This window comes from Amyelois transitella, chromosome W (assembly GCF_032362555.1).
Source record: "Amyelois transitella isolate CPQ chromosome W, ilAmyTran1.1, whole genome shotgun sequence".
NCBI lineage: Eukaryota > Metazoa > Arthropoda > Insecta > Lepidoptera > Pyralidae > Amyelois > Amyelois transitella.
This window is the reverse complement of record NC_083536.1, coordinates 10,842,023-10,869,174: the sequence shown is the minus strand read 5'-3', so window position 1 is coordinate 10,869,174 and position 27,152 is coordinate 10,842,023. Positions and strand designations below refer to the sequence as shown.

Here is a 27,152-nt window from a genome sequence, read left to right as displayed (position 1 = left end):
ACAGACAAATTTTCTCATCCACTGTATTCGCTGCAGTCACCGGAGACCAGTCAATTTTAGAGGCGTCAGTTATTAAGGCCCTGTGGTCTATTTTTGAGAAGCAGCGCAGTTGGAGGATTTAAGGCTTTATTTTGGAAACTCTAAACTTGTAAGAGACAAAAATTAAGTCATGATGAGAAAATCCCGGGGCCGGTATTTGACCATGACTGGCGACAAGCTTTTCTGAGGAAGTTATTATCAAGTCAAGCAAGGTAGGTCTATGTTCTGTGAAGTGTGTTGGCCCAGATGGGAGAATAGAAAAATTAACCGACTTGACAATATTTAGTAATTTAGAAGTTCTAGAATTTCCCTTCAAAAGGCACGTGTTAAAATCCCCAAGGATCAGATGATGTGCATAGTCTGAACAAACCGATTCCAGAAGCGACTCAAAGGTAGAAAAATAATCTATCTTTAAAGAAGGGGAATAAAAGATGCCAAGAATAGATTTACAACCCTTAACTGTGACCTCTAACAAGATATACTCCATTGAAGCTGAATATTCAGAAGGTGACATGGAGATTACGCGGTAAGGAATGTCACTACGCAAATATATAGCAACACCTCCCGACCCCTTATCAACACGATCATTTCGTATCAGTACGAATCCAGGCAACGAGTAGCTAGTAGAAGGTAGATTAGGCTTAAACCAGGTTTCTGAGACAAGTACTGCACTCAGTTCATCAAAAGAAAAAGCTTCAACGAGGTCAGAGTAATGAGCGGGAATGCTCTGTGCATTTATGTGGCACACATTGAAATTTTGAGAAAAGCGGTGGAAGGCGTCCCTGACAAATTCTCCCAGTGTCCCTGAAGAGCCATGAGAGGCAAAACTGGAGGAACCAGAGTCCTCTGCAGTGCATAAGGAGTCATTATTGTTAATTGAATGTTGCTGTTGCTGCATAATAAATAAACACAATATATATATATGGTTCTTACAAACTAACTATTAATATAAGGGTGTATTTAGTTTGACGAACTAAAGCAAAAGTTCTCGCCAAACCCGCCAGCCGGACTTAACAAACAAAGGAAATAAAAAAGTAAAAACACAAATTATCACAAACCGAAGCAAGAACACCATGGCTGTATGTAAGAAACAACCAAGCATACAATTGAATGAAGTTGACAGTTACAAAAACAAAAAAAAGTTGACATTGACATTCACGAAATGAACGGCGAACGGCAATAGAAAAGAAGGAAAAAAACAAAGCAAAATATTTAAATAACGCCTGTGAAGTGTCATTTACGAAACAAATAACTATAAATTTTAAAACTGTCTACCCGTTTTTGAATAATATAAAACTATGTATTAAAAGGTTCTGAGTTTGTAAGCTTGCTACCTACTTCTTACAATTGAAATAGCCTACAGGCAAAAGTACACAAACCAAACAGTACAATAAGGAGACGTTACACCCTTTACTTGGACTTGCCTGCCTGCATCTGACGACGAGTCATGTTTTTAGCAACAATGGTGGCAGTTTTTTTGGAAGGCTGCGTCTGCAACAAGGAGCTCCGCGGTTGATCGGTTCGCTGCTTGTTTTCCACTGGCGACACTCGCTTGTTATCAGCATCTACAGCAGGAAACCTCTTCGTCAAAACGGCCAACTCAGCAGCTGTGGTGAACTTCACGCGGTCACCCGCCGGAGTCCTGACACAAATTACGCCATCTATAGTCCAACACCGCCTCATACCAAAGTGCAATCGAGTAGCCATGAACACCTCCTGCCTGGCACGAGTGAGGAACTCTGAGACACTTATTGGAGATCCTTTTAAAACAGTTTTTTTGTTCCACACAGTTGTTCTGGCATCTGTCGAATTGAATCGGACAAGAACAGGTCTTGCACGATCCGGTTTAGTAGCTCCTAAGCGGTGACATACTTTGATGTGACTACTACCATCAGTGAAACCAAATTGGTCAGCAAGAATGCTGCATATTGTATGAGAGATATTTTCATCGGAGTCCTCCTGTATGCCATTAAACAGCAAGACTTTCCTACAAGTCCTCATCTCAATGGAGTCAATTTTGCTGCTCAAATTATAGATCTGTTGTTTCAACAGAAGGAAGATTGAGTGCACAATATTCTTAAAATCTGAGTACTCTTCCCGCAACTGACTAACCTCTGCAGCAGGAGTGATGGTTAGCCGCTTCTCAAAATTGGCCATGCGATCAGCCAGTGACTTCTCCAGTTGCCAGTTGTTGTTTAAAATAAAACGGTATTGTCCCCTTTTTAGGCTTTGTATCATCTTTACATGTAGAAACTGTGCTGTGGCTGTTTGTGGTACACTGTGTTTTTAACTTATTGAAATAGAATGGAATACTTAGTACCTTTTTTTGCAATATCATATCTTTTTCTTACGCATTGAGAAGTAGAGGACCTGATACGTTCCCTTATTTTTCCTAAAGTCAGAAATTCTGATTTATAATCTGAATAATCGATACATACTACTCTGTCAAGAAAGTAGCAGGAAAAGATCAATAATACACAAACTGTTTGTTATTTATCCAAATTTATTTTATCACCTTCAAAATATGCTCCTTTAGAAACGATACACTTACGCCAACGAATAATCCAATCATCAAAACATTTTTTAAACGCTGTTTCCGGAATTGAGGTCAGTTCTCGCCGCGAATTCTCTTTTATGTCTTCTACCGATTGAAAACGGGTGCCACGAAGTGGTAATTTGAGTTTAGGAAAAAGAAAAAAGTCGGCTGGAGCCATATCTGGTGAATATGGTGGTTGCTCGATGGTATTTGTTGAGTGTTTGGTTAAAAATTCGTTCACAATGATGGCCTTGTGCGAAGGTGCATTATCATGGTGCAAAATCCAAGAATTTTCTTTCCACAAATCTGGCCTTTTTCGTCGGATTTGCTCTCTTAAACGCCGCATAACACTCAAATAATATTCCTTATTTACCGTTTGACCTTCCGGCAAGAATTCCGAGTGCACAACACCGCGATAGTCAAAGAAAACAGTCAACATGACTTTGACTTTTGAACGACTTTGGCGTGGTTTTTTCGGTTTCGGTTCAGTTGGAAGGCGCCACTCCGAAGCTTGTTGACTAGTTTGCATGTCAAACTCGTAAACCCACGTCTCGTCACCAGTAACAATGCGTTTCATGAATGTTGGGTCGGAATTGACTCGTTCTAGCATGTCCTCAGCGACTCTCATGCGATTGAGTTTTTGAAAAAAATTCAGGTCTTTTGGGACTAGCCGAGCGGCAACATGTTTCATACCCAAATTATTAGTTAAAATGGTACGGATCGACTCGTGAGATACAGAAAGTTCGGTGGCTATCTCTCTCAAAGTTGAATGAGGATTTTCAGTCACTATTTCCTTCACTTTTGCGATGTTAACTTCAGTTGCAGACGTTGATGGCCTACCAGAGCGAGGCAAATCTTCCATCACATCTCGACCGCTTTTGAACGCTTTGTACGACTCATAAGCACGAGTTTTTGATAAAGTCGATTCACCGTAAGCCTTCTGTAACATTTTCAGTGACTCCGAACACGATATTCCATTGGCAATGCAAAATTTAAGACAAACTCTTTGTTCGATGTTTTTATCCATTATGAAATTAGCAATACACACTAGATATGATATAACTAAAAATAGCACTGTATTTAATGTAAACAACAGATGCAACTCAAACTCCGCGTCAAAATGGAAAACAGTTGTGCCAATCTAACAACAACAAAAAAAAACTAAAATTTGAATTTGGAACCATAAATAAATAATCCATTCCCGATACTTTTCTGACTGAATGTACATTGATTTTAAAATAATAATTGATGTCAAAATAGGTGCAATTGTCAAAATGTGTAGTCCATAATTTAAGATTATAATTCAATGTCATTTCATTCAAATATATCTTCTGTCGTATAGGTACAAGTATAACAGAGCATTTTTTTTTAAAATTTACAGCTATACAAATGTTAGAGTGTAAAACATGCATGTCATTGTCGTTATTGCCAAAACCTAATATAATAATGTCATTAGTTGATACTTGCTTCGAAAATTGTTCACAAATTATGCCAACAAATCTGTACTAGATGCACCTGACATAATATATGCTGATGGTTTATAGAAGTCATTTCATTTTCCAAGCCTTGATTTAATAATATCTGTTGATAATCCTTTGAGATGTTCATCACCAATTATGAATATGTTTTTGTGCTTAGAATATTGTTTGTCGTCCGTAGTGCCATCTGCTGGTGTATTAGATAGATGAATTCGTTCACGTAATAATTCATTGCTTGATTTATTGACGTTGATGTCCATATTGCCATGTTTGATTTCCCGAGTCTGACTGTCACTGTCACTTGTCTGATTAAAATCGAATTTTGTACTGGCAATTCATCGTGTTCCTGCGACTTTTCCTGATTTGGAGTAACTTGGGGGTAGTTTTACATATATGTGACAGTTTGTTTACCTTCAGTTCGTATTCCGAGATCTTCTTTAATAGGCCTTGATTTTCTGTTACTAGGTTAGCGATTTCATTTTCCGCAATCAAAAGTCTTTCTTCTAATCTTGTATTTTTATTCATCAGTTCCTCAATAATAGCTGGATATGATTGTAATTCTGAGTAGCTTCTATTTGTGTTGTGATTTGGTGTTGATGTTAAAGAAGAGTATTCTTCATAATTTATTAAAAAAGATTTATTAAGAAAGATTAAATTCTTTTAAAAAAGTGCACAAGTTTTCAAAAGAATTCGATGTGGAAACATTGGCCTTGTATTTATTACGTTGCGTTACGTTATCTTTTTCATGTGAAGTGCTGTGTTTTGCTGTTTTAGGAGAGACAAGTTGATGTGAAAATGGTGAGTTACTTGTGCTTGGTTCCGACACAATTTTTTCCAAACATCTATGACATTTGAACGCTTTCTTGTGTGTTGATGTCATTATCCGAAAACGTTGAAATGAAACACTCGTACAATCCAAGTGATAAACATCTTTACACGCTGAACATACCAGTAGTTGTTTATTCATTATTTGTTGTTTACACTTTTTGCAACTAAGCGACATCTTGTGGTATTTTAATAAAATCTTGATGGAATGTGTCAATCAGCTGATCACGTATTTGAAATTTCGTAAATGTAACGGACAATTATATTTTTCGGTAAAAAATAAGCAATAACTCACTTTTCTTCAGGGTTTTTTCAGGAAAAGCTTGAATTTGAATTCTTGAACGAGAGGTATTGATAATTGTTTAATTTACCAAGATATTCGTAATGAGTAGTGATTCACTTGTCTGTTTACCTTTTCGTCAATTTCTGCACTGTATATCTTAAATAACGTTTATCCGTATTTACTATATTGGCACTTATAAGAAAAACAAATTTTCTCTAACTATTATTATCCTATATTCTATTTTTAATATTTAAAATAATAAGGAGCCCACTCTGATGCAAGATCACTTGGAAGTTCATCAGTCCAACTGACACCACTAAGCCAAAGTTTTTGCAAGAATATCTTTGCTATAATAATGATAGGACTTAAAAATCCTAAGGGGTCAAAGATTCTAGCGATATTAGACAGCACTTTGTAAAAGGTTTAACTGTATCTGTGACATCAAAGACATCTAACCGCGAGTTCCATTTAATACCTAATGCTTCAATAGTATTTTCTATAGTGATATCGATACATTCATTTGCGACTTTATCTTTATCTGGAATTTGTGCCAAAATCATGCTGCTGTTTGATGCCCACTTATGCATTAAAAACTGTCCTTTAGCCAAAACTTCAGTAATTCTACTTAGTAAATAAACTGCTGTTTCCTCGTCATTCGCACCAGTCAATAAATCATCCATGTAAAAATCGTTGTTAATAATGTCAAAACAGTCTGGATAAACAGACTTTTCATCTAAAGCTAATTGTTTAAGCGTGCGAATGGCTAGGAAAGGAGCACAAGAGGTACCATAAGTTACTGTTAGTAGGCGCTTTTCAGTGACATCTTCTAATGGAAAACGACGCCAAAGAATGCGTTGGTAGTCCACATCATTGTTAGAGATTAAAATCTGACGGTACATCTGCTTAATGTCAGCAATCAAACAAATCTTGTGTGTACGCCAACGTAAAATTAAATCTCGTAGGTCTTGTTGTAGAGCTGGTCCTATAAGCAGCTCATCATTAAGTGCTGTTCCATGTTCAGGTTTCGCCGATCCATCAAATACGACCCTTAACTTAGTTGTCAAACTAGACTCATTGACAACTGCATGATGAGGTAAATAATAGGGTTTGTGAGTAATCTTCTCCTGTGAACTGACATCTTCCATATGATCTAAATTTTGATATTCATCAATAAAGTCGGTATATTTCCTTTGGAATTCAGGTTTACGTATGAATCGTTTCTCCATCTGCAATAATCTCTGATGAGCAATTTTACGTGAATCACCAAGTCTTATTTCATACGATTCTCTAAATGGCAGACTTACTATATATCTACCTTCATTTGTGCGGGTGTGAGTTTTTGCATAGTGTTCTTCGCATTTGATTTCATCCAAAGTCAAAGGTTTCTCATGGGGTAAATATTCTTCTGTCTCCCAAAATTTTCTTAATAAATGCTCGATCTGAACTAGAGCTGACGAAACCACAATTGTGTGTGTGGACGGACTTGCTTGTGAATGTGCAGTGCCAGATACTAACCAACCAAGTTTTGAATTTTGGGCAATCAAAGATCCGCTTTGCTTAAGTCCTTCTAATAAAATCTCCGAATATATATCGGCACCCAATAAAAGATCTATTGGTCCCGGTTTGTGCATGTGAGTATCTGAGAGCGGTATTGTGTTAAATTCTGACCATTGTGATATATCCAATTCTCGTGTGGGAATAAGTGGCGTCAATTTTGTGAGTACATGAGCACAAATTTTAGTAACCCATTTCGAATCGAGTGGTGAATAGATATCAAAATTAACTACATAGCGTGATTTGACAGCGTGATTACTTATGCCTGTGATGTTTGTCTCAAGTAGTGTCTTTTTTAGATTAAGGAACTGAACAGCACACTCCGTTATAAAGGTAGCTTGCGAGCCCTGGTCCACCAAGGCACGTAAATGAATGAGAGTTTCATTTCTATTCTTAATACCAACTTGAGCTGTAGCGAGCAGGACTTGTTTTTCAGGAGAAAATACTTTCATACTAGTGATCTGGACAGGCTCCGATGAACAGGATTCTTTATCTGAGTCTGGAGAATCAGCAATGGCAGTTTTTGTGATTAAATTCTCATTGTGTAACAGCGTATGATGTTTGTAGTTACAAGTCCTACAAGTCGTGCGTTGCCTGCAATTTCTGATGGAGTGTCCTTTAACCAAACAATTGAAACACAGGTTATTGTTCTTAGCAAAATCTCTACGTTGTTCAACTGTCAGTGTGGTGAAATCAGTGCAATGACAAATATAGTGATTATTTTTGCAATAGGTACATTCAGTCTCTGTTTCAGTATAAAATGTTTTGACAGCCTTAGTCTTTTGTATTTGTGACGATGCAATATCTTTTCTGTCTCTTTTCTGAGTAACTTGTACCATTTCTATAGCCCTGAATCGTCCTTCTAAGTATTTATTTAATTCACTCAAAGTTGGTAAATCCGTTGAAGCACCCAGTGATTGCTCCCAAGCTTTGTGAGTTTCTAAATCTAATTTGGAAACAATAATATGTACAACAATCGGATCCCAATTTCTCGTTTCGATCTCTAAATTATTCAAACTATTAATGCACTCATTCGTAGTATCGAGCAAATCTTTTAAGCCTTTGGGACATTCGTAGGTGAGTTTCTTTTGATTAAGAAGGCGATTGAGTACATTATTAACAATTATTCTCTTATTGCTGTATCTGTTAACTAGTGTCTCCCAGGCTTTACTATAATTAGCGGCTGTGACATCAAAATGGCGAAGTAATTGTTCAGCTTCTCCCTTTAAACTGGACCTCAGATAATGATGCTTCTGAATATCACTGAAATCTTTGTCTTGATTCAGAACAGCTTTTCAAATATAGAGCTGTTTGAGGAAGTTTCGGTAGAACTAGTCTGTCTGGATTTCTAGTATTTCTTAGGTATATATCCCTAGTTTTAACAAATAATTCAGGGTTAATTTGACAAACCTACTCAATTCAAGAATATACAAGCAGGGAAGAGTAAGAAGACCAAGTTTCTGATATAAGGGTTTACAAGAGTGCCATGGAGCTACCCCACACATAGCTCTTATGCATTTTTTCTGCACGATGAAAGCTTTGTCTACTTCTGTAGAGTTACCCCAAAGTATTAAACCATACCTAAGAACAGAGCTGACATATCCATGATAAGCCGACAACATTGTGCTTTGAGTTGATGTTTTTGATAATCGATATAGTACATACACAAATCTATTTAATTTCTTACAAACCTGTTCAATGTGGGCCTTCCAGTCACAGTGTTTGTCCAGCACAATTCCTAAAAATGTAGTTTTGTTTACGTCCGAAATAATATTGTTATTATAATTTAAGCTAATTTTATTACGTTTGGATTGATAAAAATGAAATTGCATTATGTTAGTTTTCGTTAAATTAATTTGTAAATTATTGTTTTCAAGCCATTCGTTTACTTTGTCAATTGTATTTTTTATGTCAATTTCATTTGGATTCTTTGGGGATTTAATAATAATGGAAATGTCGTCAGCATATAAAATACAAGGGTGGGGGGTTATTTCTGGTAAGTCGTTTATATAAATGTTAAATAATAGAGGACCTAGTACACTACCTTGTGGTACTCCAAATTTATTTATTTTGGATGAAGACCTAACTAATTTGACTTCTCTATTTTCATTCAGATTGGCTATTTCTACGCATTCTGATCGATCACTTAGATAAGATGTTATCCACTTAAGTGCTGGGCCTCTGATACCATACTTCTCCAGTTTCTCTAGAAGTCTGTTATGAGAAACTAGATCAAATGCACGGGTCATGTCGAAAAATACTACTGTAGTTGCATTTTTATCATCCATGCTGTCAACAATTTGAGAAATAAGGTTGAAAGCAGCCAAGGTAATTGACTTACCTTTTCTAAAACCGTGTTGCTCGTCTCTCAAAATTTTATGTTTGTTAAAGAATTTTAATGCCTGTACTTGAAATGCACCTTCAAAAACTTTGGATATAATAGAATTTAATGTTATGGGTTTGATATTACAGAACTTGTCGGTGCTTGTGTGGGTGAAGAAGATTTTAGCATTATTTCTTCCTTTAAAGCTGTTTTAAAATCCAAATATATCTCTTGCGTGTTACTAAACAATTCTTTCGCTGACTTCCTACCTTCCGCACTAATGTCAGCATTTTTAAGAATAGAGTGATGTTCGTTGGAATAACTCATCCAATACTGCTCCAATAATTCCTTTCTTGTTTCTAAATAACTTAATGTATGACGAGACACAGATGTTTTCTTGTAATTAGTGTGCAGTTTTAATATATCTTCATACATATCTGATAAAATAGTAGCCATTTTTAAACAGTTGAATTAATATTATAAAACAGTTGACACCAGTAACCAGTTATATTATTCACAAAGAAACACTGTATTTATTTTAGTTTCTATAGCATTCACAGAAATTAATGTTTGTTCAAATTGTTATAAGTTTCAAGTTTACAAGAAAGCGAATATTCTAAGTGTTTGAACAACATGCGAAATTTTTACAAATTTTCTAAGTCCAGGGATTAGAACACGAAAATATTACAAGTCTTTCTCTTCGGATTTACACTAAGTCCACAACTAAACACTTTAAAATTTCACAAGTTTTTTAACTTCAAATTTTTCTAAGTCTAAAACACTTCACATTTATTTCACTGATAATCCGCTCGTTTAGGACCACTAATGTTCACAACTTACCGATAGAGGGAGTCACTTAAACACTGCACTGAATTTTTACGAACTTACGGTAAAACCCCCAATCATCGACACTTTAACGCACGAACTCTAGTATTTTTACAATATTTGTATTATTTTTATTATTTTATCATATTTTGAAGTTTTGAGTAAAATTTTAGGGTATTTTGCATAATATATTAAAGAAGAAATGAAAAAATAAACAAGATATACCAATATAGATTTATGGTATTTTTGGCCTAATATTCGACTGCAGAAATCCAGTTACCGACAACCGGTTTTCGACATGTTCCAGTAATCGAGATCTAGTAATCGACATGTTCTATTTATGGACACCCAATATTTAACGGTCCATTAATCGTGCACCCAGCCTAAAAATTTAGAATGGTAGCTTTAAACCGAAAAAAGTTATGAGCAATAAACCTTACTCACTTCCTTAGTGATTTCGCTAATAAAACTGGCTTTCCGTTAAAATCTTCTGCCGGTCGATATTTTAAGCTCCACCATTTTTATCAAAATAACCGAATGTAGAAAGTGACACTTGCAATGAGAGCTTGATGAACCTTGTCTATAACCTATGCTTCGTTTACGTTCAAATACACAACATTAGTATATCATTTTTTTACTTTACTTTTTATGTGTCGATCATTGGTGGTCTGTCGGACATTGGGTACTTTACTTTATTCGTCGTGGGGTCTTCCTGCATTTCCGCCGTTAGGCGGAAATGTGGGGCAGCTGTTCAGGGCTTGTGGCCCTTTTCAGCGACTGTCTTCGCTGCCTGCAGCGGCAGGCAGGTCACGAGCGTGGCCGTGGCGGCCACTAATGAGGTCTTCCTCTTCCTACGGGGTTAACGGGTGCCGCGGGTGCGGCGCCTGCAGTGGTGTTCGCTGTGACGATGGCTTCTCTCGGCGATGGCCAGTGTCTTCGGTCCGGCGGGCGAGCGTGAAGTGGCGCGATACCCACAAGGTGCGGGCGCGCCGACCTGTCCGCCCTGCCGAACATATCACCGGCCAGACGCGAGATGAACGCGTCCAGGCCCTCCCATTTAAGGTCCCGCTGGATCGTCGCGTTCCTCACGTACCGTGGGGCCCCGACGATGTCGCGGAGACATTGGTTTTCTTGAGCACGGAGACGTCGCCTGTTTGTCTCCGCGACATAGGCGTACCACGCCGGGGCTGCGTACGTGAGGCGGGATCTAACGTAGGTCTTGTAGATCCCGAGCTTCGTCATCGGCGGGAGGCTGGAGGAGAAGACTGGACGCAGTCTTCCCCTGGCCATCTTCACAGCTTGTACCACTGAATCGACGTGGGTCTTCAGGCGAAGTCCACGGTCGATCTTGACCCCGAGGTAGGTGACGTGTGGCTGCCACGCCACGTCCTTCCCGAAGACCTTCAGCGGCGGCGGTGGGGCGGCGTTCCCGGAGATAATGGCCTGCGTTTTCACCACGTTCACCGACAGTCTCCACTTATGGAGCCAATCCGGCAGGGCGTCTAGTGCCTTCTGGAGTTTCTTGGCGGCGTGCTTCGCGTTCATGGACTTCGGGAAGTACGCCGCGTCGTCGGCGTATAGAGCCAGCTTGGCTCCATCAGCGACCGGGATGTCGTCGGTGTACGCAGCGTAGCAGGCCGGGCTTAAGCAGCTGCCCCGAGGAACGCCAGCCCGGACGGGTTTCTCCGAAGAAACGGCGTCTTCGACCGCCACCCTGATCTTCCGCCCGTTCAGGAAGGCGGCCACAATCCTTATAAGTCTTCTGGGCAGGGGGCTCTTCGACAGTTTGTACAGCAACCCCTCGTGCCATACTCTGTCGAAGGCCTTCTCATTGTCGAGGAGCACGACAGCCACGGTCTCCTTGCCGTTGGCAGCGACTGAGATCTCGCCAAGGAGTCTGGCGATCTGGAGCGTCGTGGAGTGTTCGGGCCGGAACCCGAACTGCTCGGCGCGCGGCGGGATGTGCGGCAGTATGAGGCCGAGCAGCAGTTTTTCGAACACCTTCGAGAGGGCGCTGAGAAGCGTGATGGGCCGGTAGCTCTCAGGCTTGCGGAGGTCCTTTCCCGGCTTGGGCAAGAGGATCACCCTTCCGGTCTTCCAATGTGTCAGGTAGTGGCCCGAGCGCAGAATGCCGTTGAAGAGGCGCGTCACCGCCGTGATGAATCCCGGCGGTAGGTGGCGAAGCGTCTCGTTCGTGACGTTGTCTGCGCCCGGGGCTTTCCTGGGCTTTAGCTTCAGGATGGTCCTCTTGACCTGGCCGGGAGTGAAGAATACCGCATCCTCAAGCTCCGGCACTGGCTCCGCAAGGTACTCCCGAAGGTGCTCGACGACGCTGTCGTGGTGGGCCTGGTCCACGATCGGGTTCGGCGTGAACTGAAGCTCCAGATGTTCGGCGAAGATCTCAGCCCTGTCTTCGGCCTTGAACCGTGGGAGGCCATCGACTGCCAGCAGCGGCCGGACGGGTTGTGGCACGCCCGACAACTGCCGACAGAGGCGGTGAACGGAGGGGATATCACCGCCTACCGATATGAGGTGGTTCTCCCACGATCTGGCTGCGAGCTCCTCTAGTCTGTCCTTGACGGTCTCCACCAGCTTGTTGAGTTCGGCTTTGAGAGTTGGGCAGCGAGTGCTCATCCACAGCCTCCGCATTCTTCGCTTCCGCTCCAACAGCGCGGTGATGTGCGCCGGGAGCGGCTCGGGTTTGGCGGTGGCCGGCACGGGTGTCCGTGCGGCGTCGAGAGCGTGCTGGATGCTGCGGGTGATGGCACTCGCCGCAAGCTCGACCTCTTCGCTGGTGGAGACCCGCTTGAAGGCGACACTGGCCTTGTCGCCCTCTATCGCCTCTTCATAGGCGTTCCAGTTTATCCTCTTCCCCCCGGATCTCGTTACTGAGTAGTCGTGTCTAAATTATTGTTCATTTATTTTTTAGTTTTGCTTTTAAATAGTTAAATATTAAATTTGGTCAAATAAATGAAATTGAAAAATAGGAGTGCATAAGACAGAAGGAGTTTGCTTTCAACCTTACGTTGTGTGAGTGAAGAATACGGACTGTTATGGTGAGACTATTTACCGCATACGCACCCATTCATTCATTATACTAAGAGGTCAAGTTACACTGGACGGAAAGCGTTTTTGTAGGAAAGTCTCGATTGCCACCATTTTAAACAGATCCATGATCAACTTATGCTGGACGGAAAGCATTCTTATATGAAAGTCTCGATTACCACCAAGTAAACTAGACCTCTTACGGCTGAATAAAATCAACTATTGCTGTCTTTTACTGACTACTGCGACTGTGGCGTAATTGCAACAACTTTATGCTCGCCTGGTACCTGAGGTCCATTCCGCTACGTATGCGCACCGCGAATTTTGAATTTGACTAGCTGAGATTCAAATAACTCTTTCAACTTTCGTATACCCTAGTATTGCAACGTTCGGTGAGGTGGATACATTTTGGTGGGTGAGCTGTCTTTTGACTTGCAATAGTTAACTTTTCAATACATCTTTACTGGTCATTACTCCCTGGTACCATGTCGAATGAGCACATGAATAAAACACTGTCAGAATCAGACTTAACCCAAGTGAAACCATCGCCTGATTTTGTTCTTTCCCGTCAAAAGAGAAGAAGGGAGGCAGACGAGGACTCTGATATATGCAGATCTAGCTTCAAGGAGGAAGTTAAAGAGCTCATCACCTCTCTCATGGCAAAGCAGCAAACAGAAATAAATAATTTAGAACCGGTGTTAAGTGACATTCAACAATCAAATCTCAAGATAGAGAGCTCCATTTCTTTCCTCACTTCGCAAAATGAAGAACTTAAGAAAAAGATAACTCAGCTGGAATTACAAACAAGGAAAGACAAGGACTACATAACCATTTTAGAAAACAAAATCGAAGACTTTCAGATGACCCAAAGAAAGGCAAACTTTGGAATAAAAAATGTGCCAAAGGTTCCTGGAGAAACTAAGAGCGACTTAGTTCAGATGGTCCTTTCATTGGCTGAAACTGTTGATTGCAAGGTTGAGAAAAGAGATATATGTGATATATATAGGGTGAAAAGCAAGAATGAAGCTAGTAACTCACCGATAGTTGTTGAAACAACTTCTACACTACTAAAACTAGATTTTATGAAGACATGTAAAACATTTAATATCAAAAATAAGACAAAATTATGCGCCAAACACCTTGGGATGCGGAAGAAGGAAGACACGCCCATCTTTCTATCTGAAAACCTGACACCTAAAGGTTCTAGACTACATTTCCTTGCCCGTGATTTGGTGAAGACAAAGAACTACAGGTATTGCTGGACGGCATATGGAAAAATCTACGTACGAAAGGATGATAATTCACCTATCGTATTAATATCATCAGAAGACCAGGTTCAACATTTGCTGCAGGGATCCTGACTAGCTTCGTCTTTATATACTTTTCTGAAAATAATCATATGTCTTATGTCATTTATGTCTTTACTAACTGGTTTCTTTGTTTGTGTACTAAATAATGTAGTATATACAACACTAAAATTGCATCATATATATAGTCCAAATTTCAACATTGATATTCATATTATTCACTGTAGCTTTACTGTAAACTTATATTCACTGTTCACTCAGATATGGTACTGCCACTACACATGTCCCTTAAAATTTAATAATAACCTTATTAAAAATTTCACCACATTTCACTTGTCTAAAGTAGTTCTCACATATATAAGTTTGGTTATACTGACAAGCACTTACTTAACATTAAAGTATGGATAGTTCTCTAAATACTTTGAATGAAATAGACGACATTAAAATAGCACAATCTTATAACTGCAATTCTGAAGACTTGTCAAAACACATAAATGTAAATAAAAATGACTTAAAAATTTTCTCACAAAATATAAGGAGTGTCTATAACAACTTGGATGACTTACAGGTGACTCTGTCGGGCTTAAATTTTTCTCCAGATGTATTAATATTAACTGAATGTCAACTAAACCCGAAAAAACCTTTACCAATAATTCCAAATTACACAGGGTACCAAACGACTAATCATTTAAATAAAAACGATGGTGTAGTCGCTTATGTGACTAACAACATACATACCAGCGTAAGAGAAATTAAACTTTGTCAAGCATCGTGTTTGGAAGTCAAAGTAAATTATAATACTATTATACTAGGCATATATAGATCTCCTTCTAATACAAATGCGGAGCTTTTCCTGAATTCTTTAAATAATCACTTAGATTCTATAAAAACCAGCAAGTGTACTATTCTGACTGGCGATATAAACATTAATATTATACCTAAACAAGACGAACGACCTCAGGAAATGAGTAATAGGCTCAACTATTTATCTATGCTGTCTACACATGGACTCATGACAGGACATACTTTTCCTACGAGATTAGGTTCCTGCCTAGATCACGTAATGATAAAACTTAATAAAACCAAAACTAGTGCACATATTGCGGTTCTTAATACTTCAGTAACAGATCATTCTCTAATTTTTCTTAGTCTTTCTAAAACTAAAATCATTAGACCTCGTATAAAAACAAAAACTGTAACTGACTACAAAAAAGCTTTGCAATCATTGTTGGATAAAAACTTAAACCACTTACTTCTTCTAGATGATCCTAATCACCTTGTTCAACAATTGGTTCAAAAAATACAAGAGGCCCTGAAAGAAAATACTACCATCCAAAATATACCTAAAAGAAATAGAAATATAAAACCCTGGGTCACTCCTGGAATACTCAAATGCATAAGAAATCGTAATAAATTACAAAGTAAACTTAAAAATGATCCGTGTAATGAAATTTTAATTATTACTTATAAAAGATATCGTAATTATTGTACAAAACTACTTAGAAGCTTAAAACGTAAATATGAAAGAGAACTCTTGGCAAATTCATATAAAGATAAAAAATCTCTTTGGGACAACATAAAGAATATAACGTATACTAAAGAAACCAAAACAGATAATCTAAAGTTATTAGAAGTAAAGACTACTACGGAAGAATCTATAAATTACGTAAATAACTACTTCGTAAAAATTGGTCAATCGCTTGCGGAGGACATAATATCCAAGAATAATGCAGATTCCAGTGAGGGTCTTAAAGCTCCCAATACCCAACTTAATTCATTTGTTCTATTGGAAACCGACCCAGAGGAGGTTCATGATATACTTGTAAATTTAAAATCTAACAGTGCCCCTGGCTGGGACGGTATTTCAGCTCGTTTTCTTAAATTAGCTAAAAATGAAATCATACCAATTATTGTTTATTTAGTGAATCTATGCTTTATTAATGGTATATTTCCTAACATCTTAAAAAAGTCTATCGTAACCCCAGTACATAAGAGTGGAGACAGAGATTGTGTCAGTAATTACAGGCCAATTTCAGTTCTGTCTGCTATATCGAAAATACTAGAAAAAATTATAAATAAACGCATAATTGATTATTTAAATAAATATAACATACTTTCTGATTCTCAGTATGGCTTCAGAGGAGGCATATCCACAGAAAATGCTGTATCTGACATAACAACCTTAATATCTGAGAAGATTGATAAAGGCAACAAATGTTTAACTGTCTTTCTCGACCTGAAAAAGGCTTTTGACACGGTCTCTGTCCCCATTCTTATCCGGAAACTGGAACGTATTGGAATAAGAGGCATACCGCTTGAACTGTTCAGAAGCTACCTTACCAATCGTACCCAAAAAGTTAAAATCGGTCAAGAAATTAGTCAAGAATATGATATAACATTTGGTGTACCGCAAGGTAGTGTGCTCGGACCCACCCTGTTTCTAATCTACATAAATGATATATGTAAATTGGAAACAGGTGGCAGAATCTTCTGCTATGCAGATGACACGGCAGTTGTTTTTTCTGGAACTGACTGGGACGACGTTTGCCAGAATACTGAAATGGGAATGCGTAAGATTGGAAAGTGGTTAAATGAGAACTTGCTGACCCTTAATACCCAAAAAACGAACTATATATGTTTCTCCTTTAGTAACAGGTCGCAACCCGATAGTTCCTACACTATAAAAATACATAACTGTGACAACAACAACACCACTACTTGCAGATGTCCCGTTATTGAAAAAGTCAGTAAATATAAGTATCTGGGAGTAGTACTAGATCAGCGTCTGTCGTGGCACGATCACATAGAAGCTGTCAATAATCGCATTAGAAAATTGATATGGATCTTTAAAACACTCAGATTTGTAGCTAACAAAGCCCTGCTGAAACAAATATATATCGCACTAGCTCAGTCGGTTATAACGTATTGCATTCCCGTATGGGGAGGCGCGACTAAAACTAAGCTCTTACAACTCGAAAGAACGCAGCGTGCTCTGTTGAAGACTGCATTTTTTAAAGAATTCCGTTTTCCTACGAATGTATTATACCAAGAATGCGAACTTTTATCGATTCGAAAATTGTATATACTACTCACGATATTAAAACTACATAACTCCCTAGTGATTGACCCTAATGTCGCAACTACTAGAAGAAAAAAACCTAATTTACCTACAAGTATAACTAAAACAACTACAGCAAGAAGACAATATAACTCACAAAGTGCTTATCTTTATAATATTGTTAATAGAAAAATACCAATATACTTTAAATCAAAACAAGAATGTAAAATCATGTTGACAGACTGGCTCAAGAAACTTACATATGATGAGGTTGAGAACCTCTTTCATCGTTTAAATTAAAAGCAGTACAACAAGACATTCATAAACAGACACGTACAAAAACACACACAAAAACATTTTATTTTGTTATTACCCTATAATTTAGTTTAGATATATACTCTTGCATTGTATCAGTAAAACACATTATTATTATTTTTATGTTATGGAAGAGCGAGGTGTTCTGACACAGGTATTGCTATGCCTACTAGAAGGCCTCAACGACATGCATTGTAAACGTGTATTTACTGAATAAACGAATTTATTATTAAACGAATTTATTATTATTAGTTTATCTTGGATGTTCTCCTCGGCAGCGTGACCCTCGCCGGAAGGTCCCGGAGGATGAGAAGAACCGGCCGGTGATCTGACGGCAGGTCCGGGTAGACGTGCAGTGTTGGCAGCGCGGTCAGCCCTCTGTGGGCTACGATGTCGATGATGTCGGAGCCTCCCATCGTGTCGGTGTGGGTGGGTTCGTCGGGCCCCAACAGCTCGAAGTCGTGGTCCACAGCGGCCTGAAGAAGGCGTCTTCCGCTTTGGTTGACCCTCGTGGAGTTCCAGGCTGTGTGCTTGGCGTTGAAGTCGCCAGCCACAAGCGTTGGCGTGGTGGTGTTCATGAGGGACCAAAGCTCGTTGTTGTCGAGCTTGGCCCCTGGCGGTATGTACGTGGCAAACAGCCGCAGCTCGCGGCCGGCAACGCTGACGAGCACGCCGAGGGCGTACATCGTCTGGAACTCCACATGGTGAATGATGTTGCGCTTCACCAACACTGCAAGTCCCCGGTAGGCATGTCCACTGACCGGGCTCTTCTCGTCCTTCCGGTAGGCGATGTAATTGGGGATGCCAAACTTTTGGTCATCCCGCAGGTGAGTCTCGCTGACGAGGAGAACATCGATGCGCTGCTCCCGGAGGAAGTTGGCCAGCAAGTGTTTCTTCCTCCGGAGCGATTCCGCGTTCCAATATACAATCCTCAGAGACGTACCATCCATAATTAGAGGTTAGGGGTGGGTACGCCTCTGAGGGGGGCCGCGGGGACGAGGGCGGCCAGCAGTGCCTGCATCTGCTGCACCGACTGCACCAGCGCGTAGAAATGCTCCGGTGGGATCGGCGCAGGCAGGCGCGGGAACGGGTTGCGGTGCCGGGGGAGTCGGCACAGATGCAGCCGCTTCTTCCTCCGCCACGGGGGCAGAGCTCACGGCGGCGGCGTTCTTCTTCTTCTTTCTCTTCTTCTTCGGGAGCTCTGCTCCCGAAGAAGAAGAGAAAGAAGACGGCGGAGAGAAGAAGGCCTCCGCTGCCTCGGTCGTGGTGTTCTGAGGCGTGGGGGCGGTTCCGCTGCGAGCAACCGGGCCAGCTCGCCTATTCCTGGCCTCGCGCCGCAACACCGGGCAGGAAGAATGATTGGCCGGGTGCGGTCCACCGCAGTTGGCGCAGGTGGCAGGCTGGTCCAGAGGTCGCTCACAGTCTGTGGCCTTGTGGGGCCCACCGCAGCGCACGCAGACTGTTGACCGGTGGCAATTGACCGACGAGTGTCGGAACAACTAGCACCGGTGGCACTGGGCGGGTCCTTGTTTTTCCCTCCACGCCTCTACCTTCAGGGTCGGCCAATGTAGGAGCTCCTTGATAGCGAAGACCTCCTGGCAATTTGGTGTTCTAGCCAGGAGGGTGAAGAAGACACATTCGGGGCGATCTTCCCTGCCCCGGATGGCTTTAATGGCTTCCACGGAGAATCCTTTTCCTTCAAGGTCTTCTTTAAGTGCTGCCTCCTCCGTGTCGGGCGGCAGCCCGCGGATGACCTTTAGGGGGCGGTCCGACGGCAACGAGTATGAGTGCCACTGCACGTCCAGCGTGTTTATGTATCGCTGGACGATTCGGTACTCGTTGCCGTCTTTCGGGGTAAAGTGCACGCCTCTTCCGCGCGCGACGGCGGCCGGCGAGCGTCCCAGCAGCCGGCTTATTTCTCTAAAGTGGACCACCCAGTTGGGCAGGTGGTCCACGCAGATCCGCGGGTAGCGCGGCTCCCAGGGCGCTTATGCCGTCGGCGGGGCGGCTGAGGCGGCGGCGGCGGCGGCGGTGGCGGTGACGGTGGTGTTGGCTGCGAGGGCTGCAGTCGCGGAGGAGGCCGCAGCTGTGGTCGAAGTGGAGGCAGCGGGTGCTGAGGTGGTGGGCGGGTCGTGGGGCACCGCTCCCCGTTGTGCCCCCTTCCGTTGTGGCAAGGGAGCTCCGGCGCTTGCCGCTACCCGGGTGAATGACACCGCGGGAGCGTCCAGCGAGGGCGGCGTGCGTTGGGCGGACGTCTGGGCGGACGCCTGGGCGGGCCCCTGGGCGGGCGGGCGGCTGCTTGGGCGGGCGCCTGGTTGGGCGGGCGGGCGGCTAGTTGGGCGGGCGCGGGGTGCGAGCAAATCAGTCCCGCAGTCCTGGCAGAGGTTTTCGCCGGGAGCTATCCCCTCCTACGCAATAATACTTGCGGGGTGTTGGGGGGCGCGTTGTGAACAAGTTCCCCCCGACGGTGCGAAAACTTCAGTAAAGCTCGTGCTCGGTGTTGTCACGAAGAGCGACTGGCGAATCCCTTTACTTTATACAAAAACCATTTTTGTTTTATAGCTTTAACAGCGAACAACCATAGCGAGTTCTTATACGGCACAGCGCCATCTAGTGCAGGAATCTAAACTAATGCTAACAATTGTTTTATATCATTTATGAAAATTATGAATAGCAGTGGACCCAAAATGGATCCCTGGGGGACTCCTGATGTAATGGAAACACTGTTTGATTGAAATCCATTGACAATGACTCTCTGTGATCTATTTGAAATATAAGATGCAAACCATCGCAATAAATTTCCACGAATACCATTAAAGGCAATTTTATTTAAAAGTAATTCGTGATCCACTTTATCAAAAGCCTTTTTTTTTATCAGTATAGACCGCGTTCACTTGTATGCCACGATCCATATTCTGAAATAAGTCGTTAGCGAAAATAATCATGTTGGAAACCGTAGATCGATGTTTAACGAATCCATGTTGTTGAGGAATTAAAGCTTTGTGTAAAATAAGATAGACTAAATTTTGAACTAGACGCTCAAAAAGCTTTGCTAGTGTGCACAGAATTGAGATTTGTCTGTAGTTCTCACAGTCGTGCTTAGAACCACCTTTATGAATTGGAGTGATATTGGCTCGTTTCCATATTTCGGGGAATACTCCCTCTTTTAAGCATTTATTATAAATTAGAAAGAGAGGTCTGCATATACTTTTTGCAGTTTTTTTGAAAAACAAAGGTGAAAGTCCATCTGGGCCAGGGCCCTTGGAGACATCCAATAATGATAATTCTTTTAAAATATCTGCTTCAGAGAAATGAATGTCAGTTATATGTGTATCATCACTACTATGATCTATCGGAGGCTGCCAGTGACTTAGTGTTGGTGACGGAGGTTCAAATACAGACTGGAAAAAATCTGAGAACATGCCACAAACAGTTTCTGGATTATTAGACTTCATATTATGGTATTGCATTGTAGATGGTATATTGGATGTAGCTTTGCGATTTGATACGTATGTCCAAAAATGTTTGACATTTTGAGTGATACTATCCTCTACCGAGTTCATATATTTTTCGTAGTATTGTTCACAGAGTATCCTAAATTCTTTTCTGTATTGCGAAAAGGCTTCATAGTCAAATTGGTTTTTATATTTTTTCCATTTGATCCACGCTTTTTCTTTATTTTTACATATTTTGATCAAAGAATTAGAAAACCAGACTGGATAAGAAGAGCGTCTAGTACTAGCTAACGGAGTGTGTGGTTTGATTATACTATCTAAAGCATTTATAAAAACCTCAATTGCGTCTTCTGATGGAAGGTGGTTGAGCAGTTTATACCAGTTAGTGTTTTCAATCTCCAAGTCAATACCATCATAATCTGCCTTGTAGAAATTATATTTAGTAATAGAACGTCTTTTCATAGAATGCACAGAGTGTCGAGCAGTAGCATAAGCAACAAAAGGAGGGTGATGAGAGTTGGGTGGCAAAAGTGGACTAGCATTTTGTATGATTGAGGGTGCATTTGACATAAATAAATCCAAAATTCGTCCCAAGTCATTCACAAATCCGTTGTATTGCGATATATCAAGCACTGACATGAAGTTTACAAGTATGGACTGTTTAGCTGAGGATCCCACAGGATCTAAAGTAACAGGATTTGTTGTTGTAGAAAGAATCCATTGAATTTCGGGTAAGTTATAGTCCCCAACAATAAAATAGCTCTCAACACTTTCAGATACCAACATTTGTTCTAATGTTTCAAAGTGATTTTCGTACATGTAGGCGGGAGTTTGAGGTGGGATATAAGCAGCGCTAAACAAATGTCTCTTGGCGCTATCTAAACTGGATATTTCTACAACAATGTTCTCAATTCTGCTTGAATGAGATGGGTGTAAATCGGATGAGTAGACTAGTGAGGGTCTAAGGGTGCGCAATACAGCTACAAGCACTCCACCACCATCAAGCTTACCAGTAGCGACACGGTCGCGGTCTATTCTGAATACAATATAGCGAGGGTCTATAAATTCGTTGTTGTTGATGTCGGGCACCAACCAAGTTTCAGTTAGAATTATAATGTCATACGTGTTTGATAGAATATTCATATATAATGTGTATAATTTAGTGCGAAATCCGCCACAGTTCTGATAGTATATTGAGAGACCATTTGCATCAATTGTATTATCCATAATCAAGTTGAGATACAATATATACGTGTTTATAAATTAACTAGCTATAATACCCGGCTTCGCCCGGGAGTTGATATAAGATTACACGGTAGGTGAAATAAAAAAATAAACTTTGACGCTATAGTAAAAAAAATTATTGAAAACATTCGCTCATTGTTTACACTATTTGCTTATAAACAACATTTTTCATTTTATTGTCTGGAGTATATATATATAGATTTTTCGGATTTCCTACCCTTGAGCAAGCTACATATAGCTGACCGTGAGAGAAGCAGGGTTCTTTGAGGTTAATGCCACAATATTTTAAAGTTTGTCCTTGCGCTTTGTTAATTGTAAAACTAAAAGCTAATTTAATTGGAAATTGCAGTCTTTTAAATTGAAATGGCAATTCAGAAGAGATCAGTGGTATTCTAGGTATAAATACTGTTTGTCCTTTGTTCTTTCCAGAAATAAGTTCAGCTTCAATAATATTATTCGATAGCTGTTTTACGATCATTCTCGTTCCATTACATAGATTTGGAGAGCTGAGATTTCTAAGTAGTATGATTGGAGATCCAATTTTGAGACGAAGGCAGTGTAATGGCATTCCTGGTACTTGTAAAGAGTTCAGAAATTCTGTAGGGAAGTTGACACTTTCCTCACTGGATACCATCGTGCCCATCGATTTATATATTCTCTCTTCACCAGGTATTTTCTTTAGAATATTGAAATTGATATCGTCAACAACATTATTTTTAGTGGCCAAAATTGCTCTTTGAAATAACCACTCTACGTTGGTATAGTTTTGAACAATATTTGGATAAATTTTGTCAATTAGATCGTTTTCAGTAGTGGCTATGTTACAGAAATCACTATTGAGTTCAATGAGGCCGGTCGTTTGGTTAGTAGGATATGTATCTTCACCTATTTGTAAAAGTATTTTAGAAAATGGGCTGTTGTTTTATCTTTTGATAATTCAACTCTCATGTTTTTTGTTAATTGCAGTATTTGTACTTGTGACCAGAGATGTGACTTTTTTAAGCATGCATTGATTTGGTCTGCTGGTGTTAACTTGGGAATAACTGGAAGTGTTTGTCGAAAATCTCCCGACAGTATGAGTAGAGCTCCTCCCATTATTTCAGAGTTTTGTCGCAATTCTTGTAATGTTCTGTCCATTGCTTCAAGTGATTTTTTATGGGCCATGGTGCATTCATCCCATAAGATAACTTTAGCTTGTTTTAGACATTGACCCCGTCCAGATTTTCCTGAGATTTTACATACCGGGAATTGTTGTTCTGCTATATTCAACGGTAGTTGTAAAGCAGAATGGGCAGTTCGTCCTCCTTCCATAAGTGTGGCAGCAATGCCGGATGATGCTAGTGCCAGTGCGATGTGTTTTTTAACACGTATTTCTGCCAGTATTAGATTTAGTAGAAACGTTTTACCGGTGCCTCCTGGTGCGTCCAAATAAATAATTCCACCAGTGTTGTTAATTATCCGGTCCATTATAACGTTGTAAACTTTTTTTTGATTGTCATTGAGGAGTGGTTTGTTGTGAGCAATGTATTCAAGCAGTTCATTGATGTTGTAGCTTTTTCCTTTGTAATTTCGTAGTTTAACACACTGAAAGCATTTCTTTGTGGTGCTGGCATTCCAAGTTCTACTAAAGCTTGGTTTAGCTCTTTCGTCCGAGATCTCTTTGTAAGCAGACGTGCTACGCGGTTCAGTTTATTGTGCTCCATAAGTGTACACGCGAATTTAATTTCTATCAGAATTACATTAGAACGAAATCACATTATAAATAACGAGTACATTTCCGATACTAAAATTAAATAAAATAGCCGAGCAGCGACGGCCAAAGGTCACGGAACGCCACAGCGACGCGAAAAAAGGACATCATATTCTTCGTCTCGCTCCAGCACCGCGCCCCACTCACGTCGTAGCTGACCGTTTACCAGCGCTACGAAGCTACGACATCACCACCGCCCGCCACCCGATTCCCCTGTGCGAGCCGGCTACGAACTACGAGTGCTAACTGTTCTACAACGTTGCCGCTACGACCTGTTTGTTGTTTGCACTCTTTTGTTATTGGGTAATTATGGAACTTAATACTATTGCCACGGCGCCCACGTCAAGTGTATTGAATCGATCAGCATCTGACACCACCTTAAATGCGGCGGAAACAAACACTTCCATTAGTCCGCCGTCGCCTAGTTTTGTTTTCCAACGTTTCAAACGGAGAAGGGACGATGATCAGCATGAGTTTGTACTATCAACTTTTAAGGAAGACATGATAAAGTCAATGACAACAATGGTTAAATCACTCCTCACCGAACAAGAAAAAGAACTCAAAAAGATTTCCCCTGCTCTTTTAGAAATAAAACAAACAAACGCTAATATTGAAAGTTCAATTACTTTCCTTACGGAACAAAATAGAGAACTAAAAAATACAATAGAATCATTAAAGTCTCAAGCCAAGAAGGATAGAGAATACATAGTACTTTTAGAAGAGAAAATAGAGGATTTACAGCTTTCAAATAGGAAAACAAATCTGGAAATAAAAAACGTACCCAATCAGGAGAAAGAAACGAAAGAAGATTTAATCAATATGACACTGTCCCTATCTAAAACAATTGGCTGTGAAATGAATAAAAAAGACATAAGTGATATATATAGGATAAAGAGTAAGAAAATTAACCAGACCAACTCTCCTATTATCGTGGAGACTTGTTCCTCGCTCCTGAAAACATCAGTACTCAAGGCATGTAAAACTTATAATATCCGTCATAGGGACAAACTTCGAGCTAAACATTTGGGACTCTTAAAAAACGAGGAAGCACCAGTATTCGTCTCAGAACAACTGACAGCCCGTGGATCACGACTTTATTTCCTAGCCCGTGATTTGGCAAAATCTAGTAATTATAAATACTGCTGGACAGCCTACGGGAAGGTCTACATCAGGAAGGACGACGTTTCGCCAATCATAACTATTAAATCGGAATTACAGGTACAAAGTCTCATACAGACATCCTGACTAGCTCTAAGTACTCACGTTTTCGTTCTGCTTTTTTCGAAAAATTACACATTTTACATTAATCACCATAATAAATATATTATGCTAGAAACAAAAATTACGGCTTCTTCATTTAACAATACAATATGTAAGGACTATCATATTAGGACACTATTATACAACCTTAAAAAGATAATTACTATAAACACACATTATAATATAAATATTCCATCTCTTTTTCTTACAAACCACACAGTGAAGTTATATGATCAACATAAAAGTAAAATAAACAACAATTATTTAACTACAACTAATATAAACCCCTCAATAAACTATGGATAACTCACTCGAAACAATACATGAAATAGATTCTTTCAAAGTTGCTTATTCAATTGAAAGTCAGTTCGAAGATTTTGCAAAATATACCCATTCCCAAGCATCTGATTTAACTTTAATCACTCAAAACATACGCACCGTATATAGAAATATTGACGACCTCCAACTTTCTCTTACCAACTTTAATTTTGAAATTGATCTTTTACTTTTGACCGAATGTAGACTAAATCAAAATAGGACTATTGTGCCCATTCCAAATTATTCCTCTTATAGTACAAAAAAATTATTAAATCAAAACGACGGGGTTGTAGCATACATTAAAAATTGTCATAAAACAAATGTTAAAGAAATAATACTTGATCATGCGTCTTGTCTGCAAATCACCATACAAAATTATACTATTCTCGCGATATATCGATCACCTTCTAATATTAATGCCGATAAGTTTATAACATCTCTTAATAATCATTTAGAAGTCATTAAGTCATGCTCAAATATTATAATTTCAGGAGATATTAATATAAACATTATTTGTAAGACCAATGAAAATCCGTACGAGAGGTCAAACAGGCTACATTATTTAAATATGTTGGCAATGCACGGACTTATTCCAGGGCATTATTTTCCAACGAGAGACGGATCTTACTTGGACCATTTTATTTTAAAGTTAAATAATTACAACTCACAACCTCACATTGCTGTGTTGGATTCAACAATTACAGATCACCGAATGGTTTTTCTAAAGTTACTTAATATATTAAACAAAAATAAAAACAAAACAACTAATATTAAAACTACAATTAATTATGAGCAGGCGCTTACCTGTCTAGAGAGCTATGACTTTAATGAATTTTTACTTTGTAAAGATCCTAATATAATTACAACAAAATTAATAAATATCATCCAAAAGTGTCTATCTGAAAATACTACTTCTGCAACAATTACCAATAAAAATAGAGTTATTAAACCATGGATCACCTTAGGAATTCTGAGATGTATACGGAACAGAAACGCACTACAACGAAAAGTTAAATCGGATCCGAATAATGAAATACTTAAAATAACCTATCGAAGATATCGCAATTACTGCAATAACTTAATCAAAAAGCTAAAATTTAAATATCATAAGCAACAATTGGAAAGAGCTAAAAATAATCCAAAGAAAATATGGAATACTATGAATGAAATTACAAACCGAAAAGCATCTAAATCACCTAACTCAGACTTATCAAATTTAAAATCTAATCCGAAAGAATCTGCTAACGCTGTCAACGACTACTTTGCAAATGTCGGAAGGTCTCTGGCTGAAGACATTCTTTCTAAAAATTCCTTACCTAACGGCAATCTATATAAATCACCTCCAAATATAACTTCTCCCCCCACCAGAAATAGTGCCTCATCGTTTGTGCTCTTGGAAACTGATCACGAGGAGGTCTATTCTGTCTTAATGGGCTTAAAAACTGACAGTTCGCCGGGAGTAGATAAAATCCCAACAATATTTCTTAAAATGGCAAACCACATACTAGTTCCTGTAATTACCCACCTAGTTAACTT

The 27,152-nt window shown here is 39.9% G+C and overlaps 3 protein-coding genes across 3 annotated transcripts; 2 read left to right on the top strand and 1 right to left on the bottom strand.

Moving 5' to 3' along the window:
- Positions 1–5,535: 5,535 nt before the first annotated feature.
- Positions 5,536–9,003, bottom strand: LOC132904196 (uncharacterized). The gene is made up of 3 exons (XM_060954110.1): positions 8,904–9,003; positions 7,120–7,331; positions 5,536–6,399 (listed from the first exon to the last, which is right to left on the bottom strand). The coding sequence occupies exons 1-3, from the start codon at positions 9,001–9,003 to the stop codon at positions 5,536–5,538; spliced, it is 1,176 nt and encodes a 391-aa protein (XP_060810093.1).
- Positions 9,004–13,393: 4,390 nt separating this feature from the next.
- Positions 13,394–14,269, top strand: LOC132904195 (uncharacterized). The gene has a single exon (XM_060954108.1). It carries the CDS (start codon positions 13,394–13,396, stop codon positions 14,267–14,269), a length of 876 nt encoding a protein of 291 aa, XP_060810091.1.
- Positions 14,270–24,347: 10,078 nt separating this feature from the next.
- LOC106136118 (uncharacterized) lies at positions 24,348–25,283 on the top strand. Its single transcript, XM_060954107.1, has one exon. The coding sequence runs from the start codon at positions 24,348–24,350 to the stop codon at positions 25,281–25,283; it is 936 nt and encodes a 311-aa protein (XP_060810090.1).
- The last annotated feature ends 1,869 nt before the right edge of the window (positions 25,284–27,152 follow it).

Bases quoted from the DNA above. Each gene is read 5' to 3' on its own strand.
- LOC132904195 (XM_060954108.1), top strand. From the start codon at position 13,394: ATGTCGAATGAGCACATGAATAAAACACTGTCAGAATCAGACTTAACC.
- LOC132904196 (XM_060954110.1), bottom strand. From the start codon at position 9,003: ATGGATGATAAAAATGCAACTACAGTAGTATTTTTCGACATGACCCGT. The intron at 7,332-8,903 runs GTATCAGAGGCC...GTTTGGTTAAAG, and splicing joins AGAGAAACTGGAGAAGTATG to GACACTCCATCAGAAATTGC. The intron at 6,400-7,119 runs GTTGGTATTAAG...ATTGCTCATCAG, and splicing joins TCCTGCTCGCTACAGCTCAA to AGATTATTGCAGATGGAGAA.
- LOC106136118 (XM_060954107.1), top strand. From the start codon at position 24,348: ATGGAACTTAATACTATTGCCACGGCGCCCACGTCAAGTGTATTGAAT.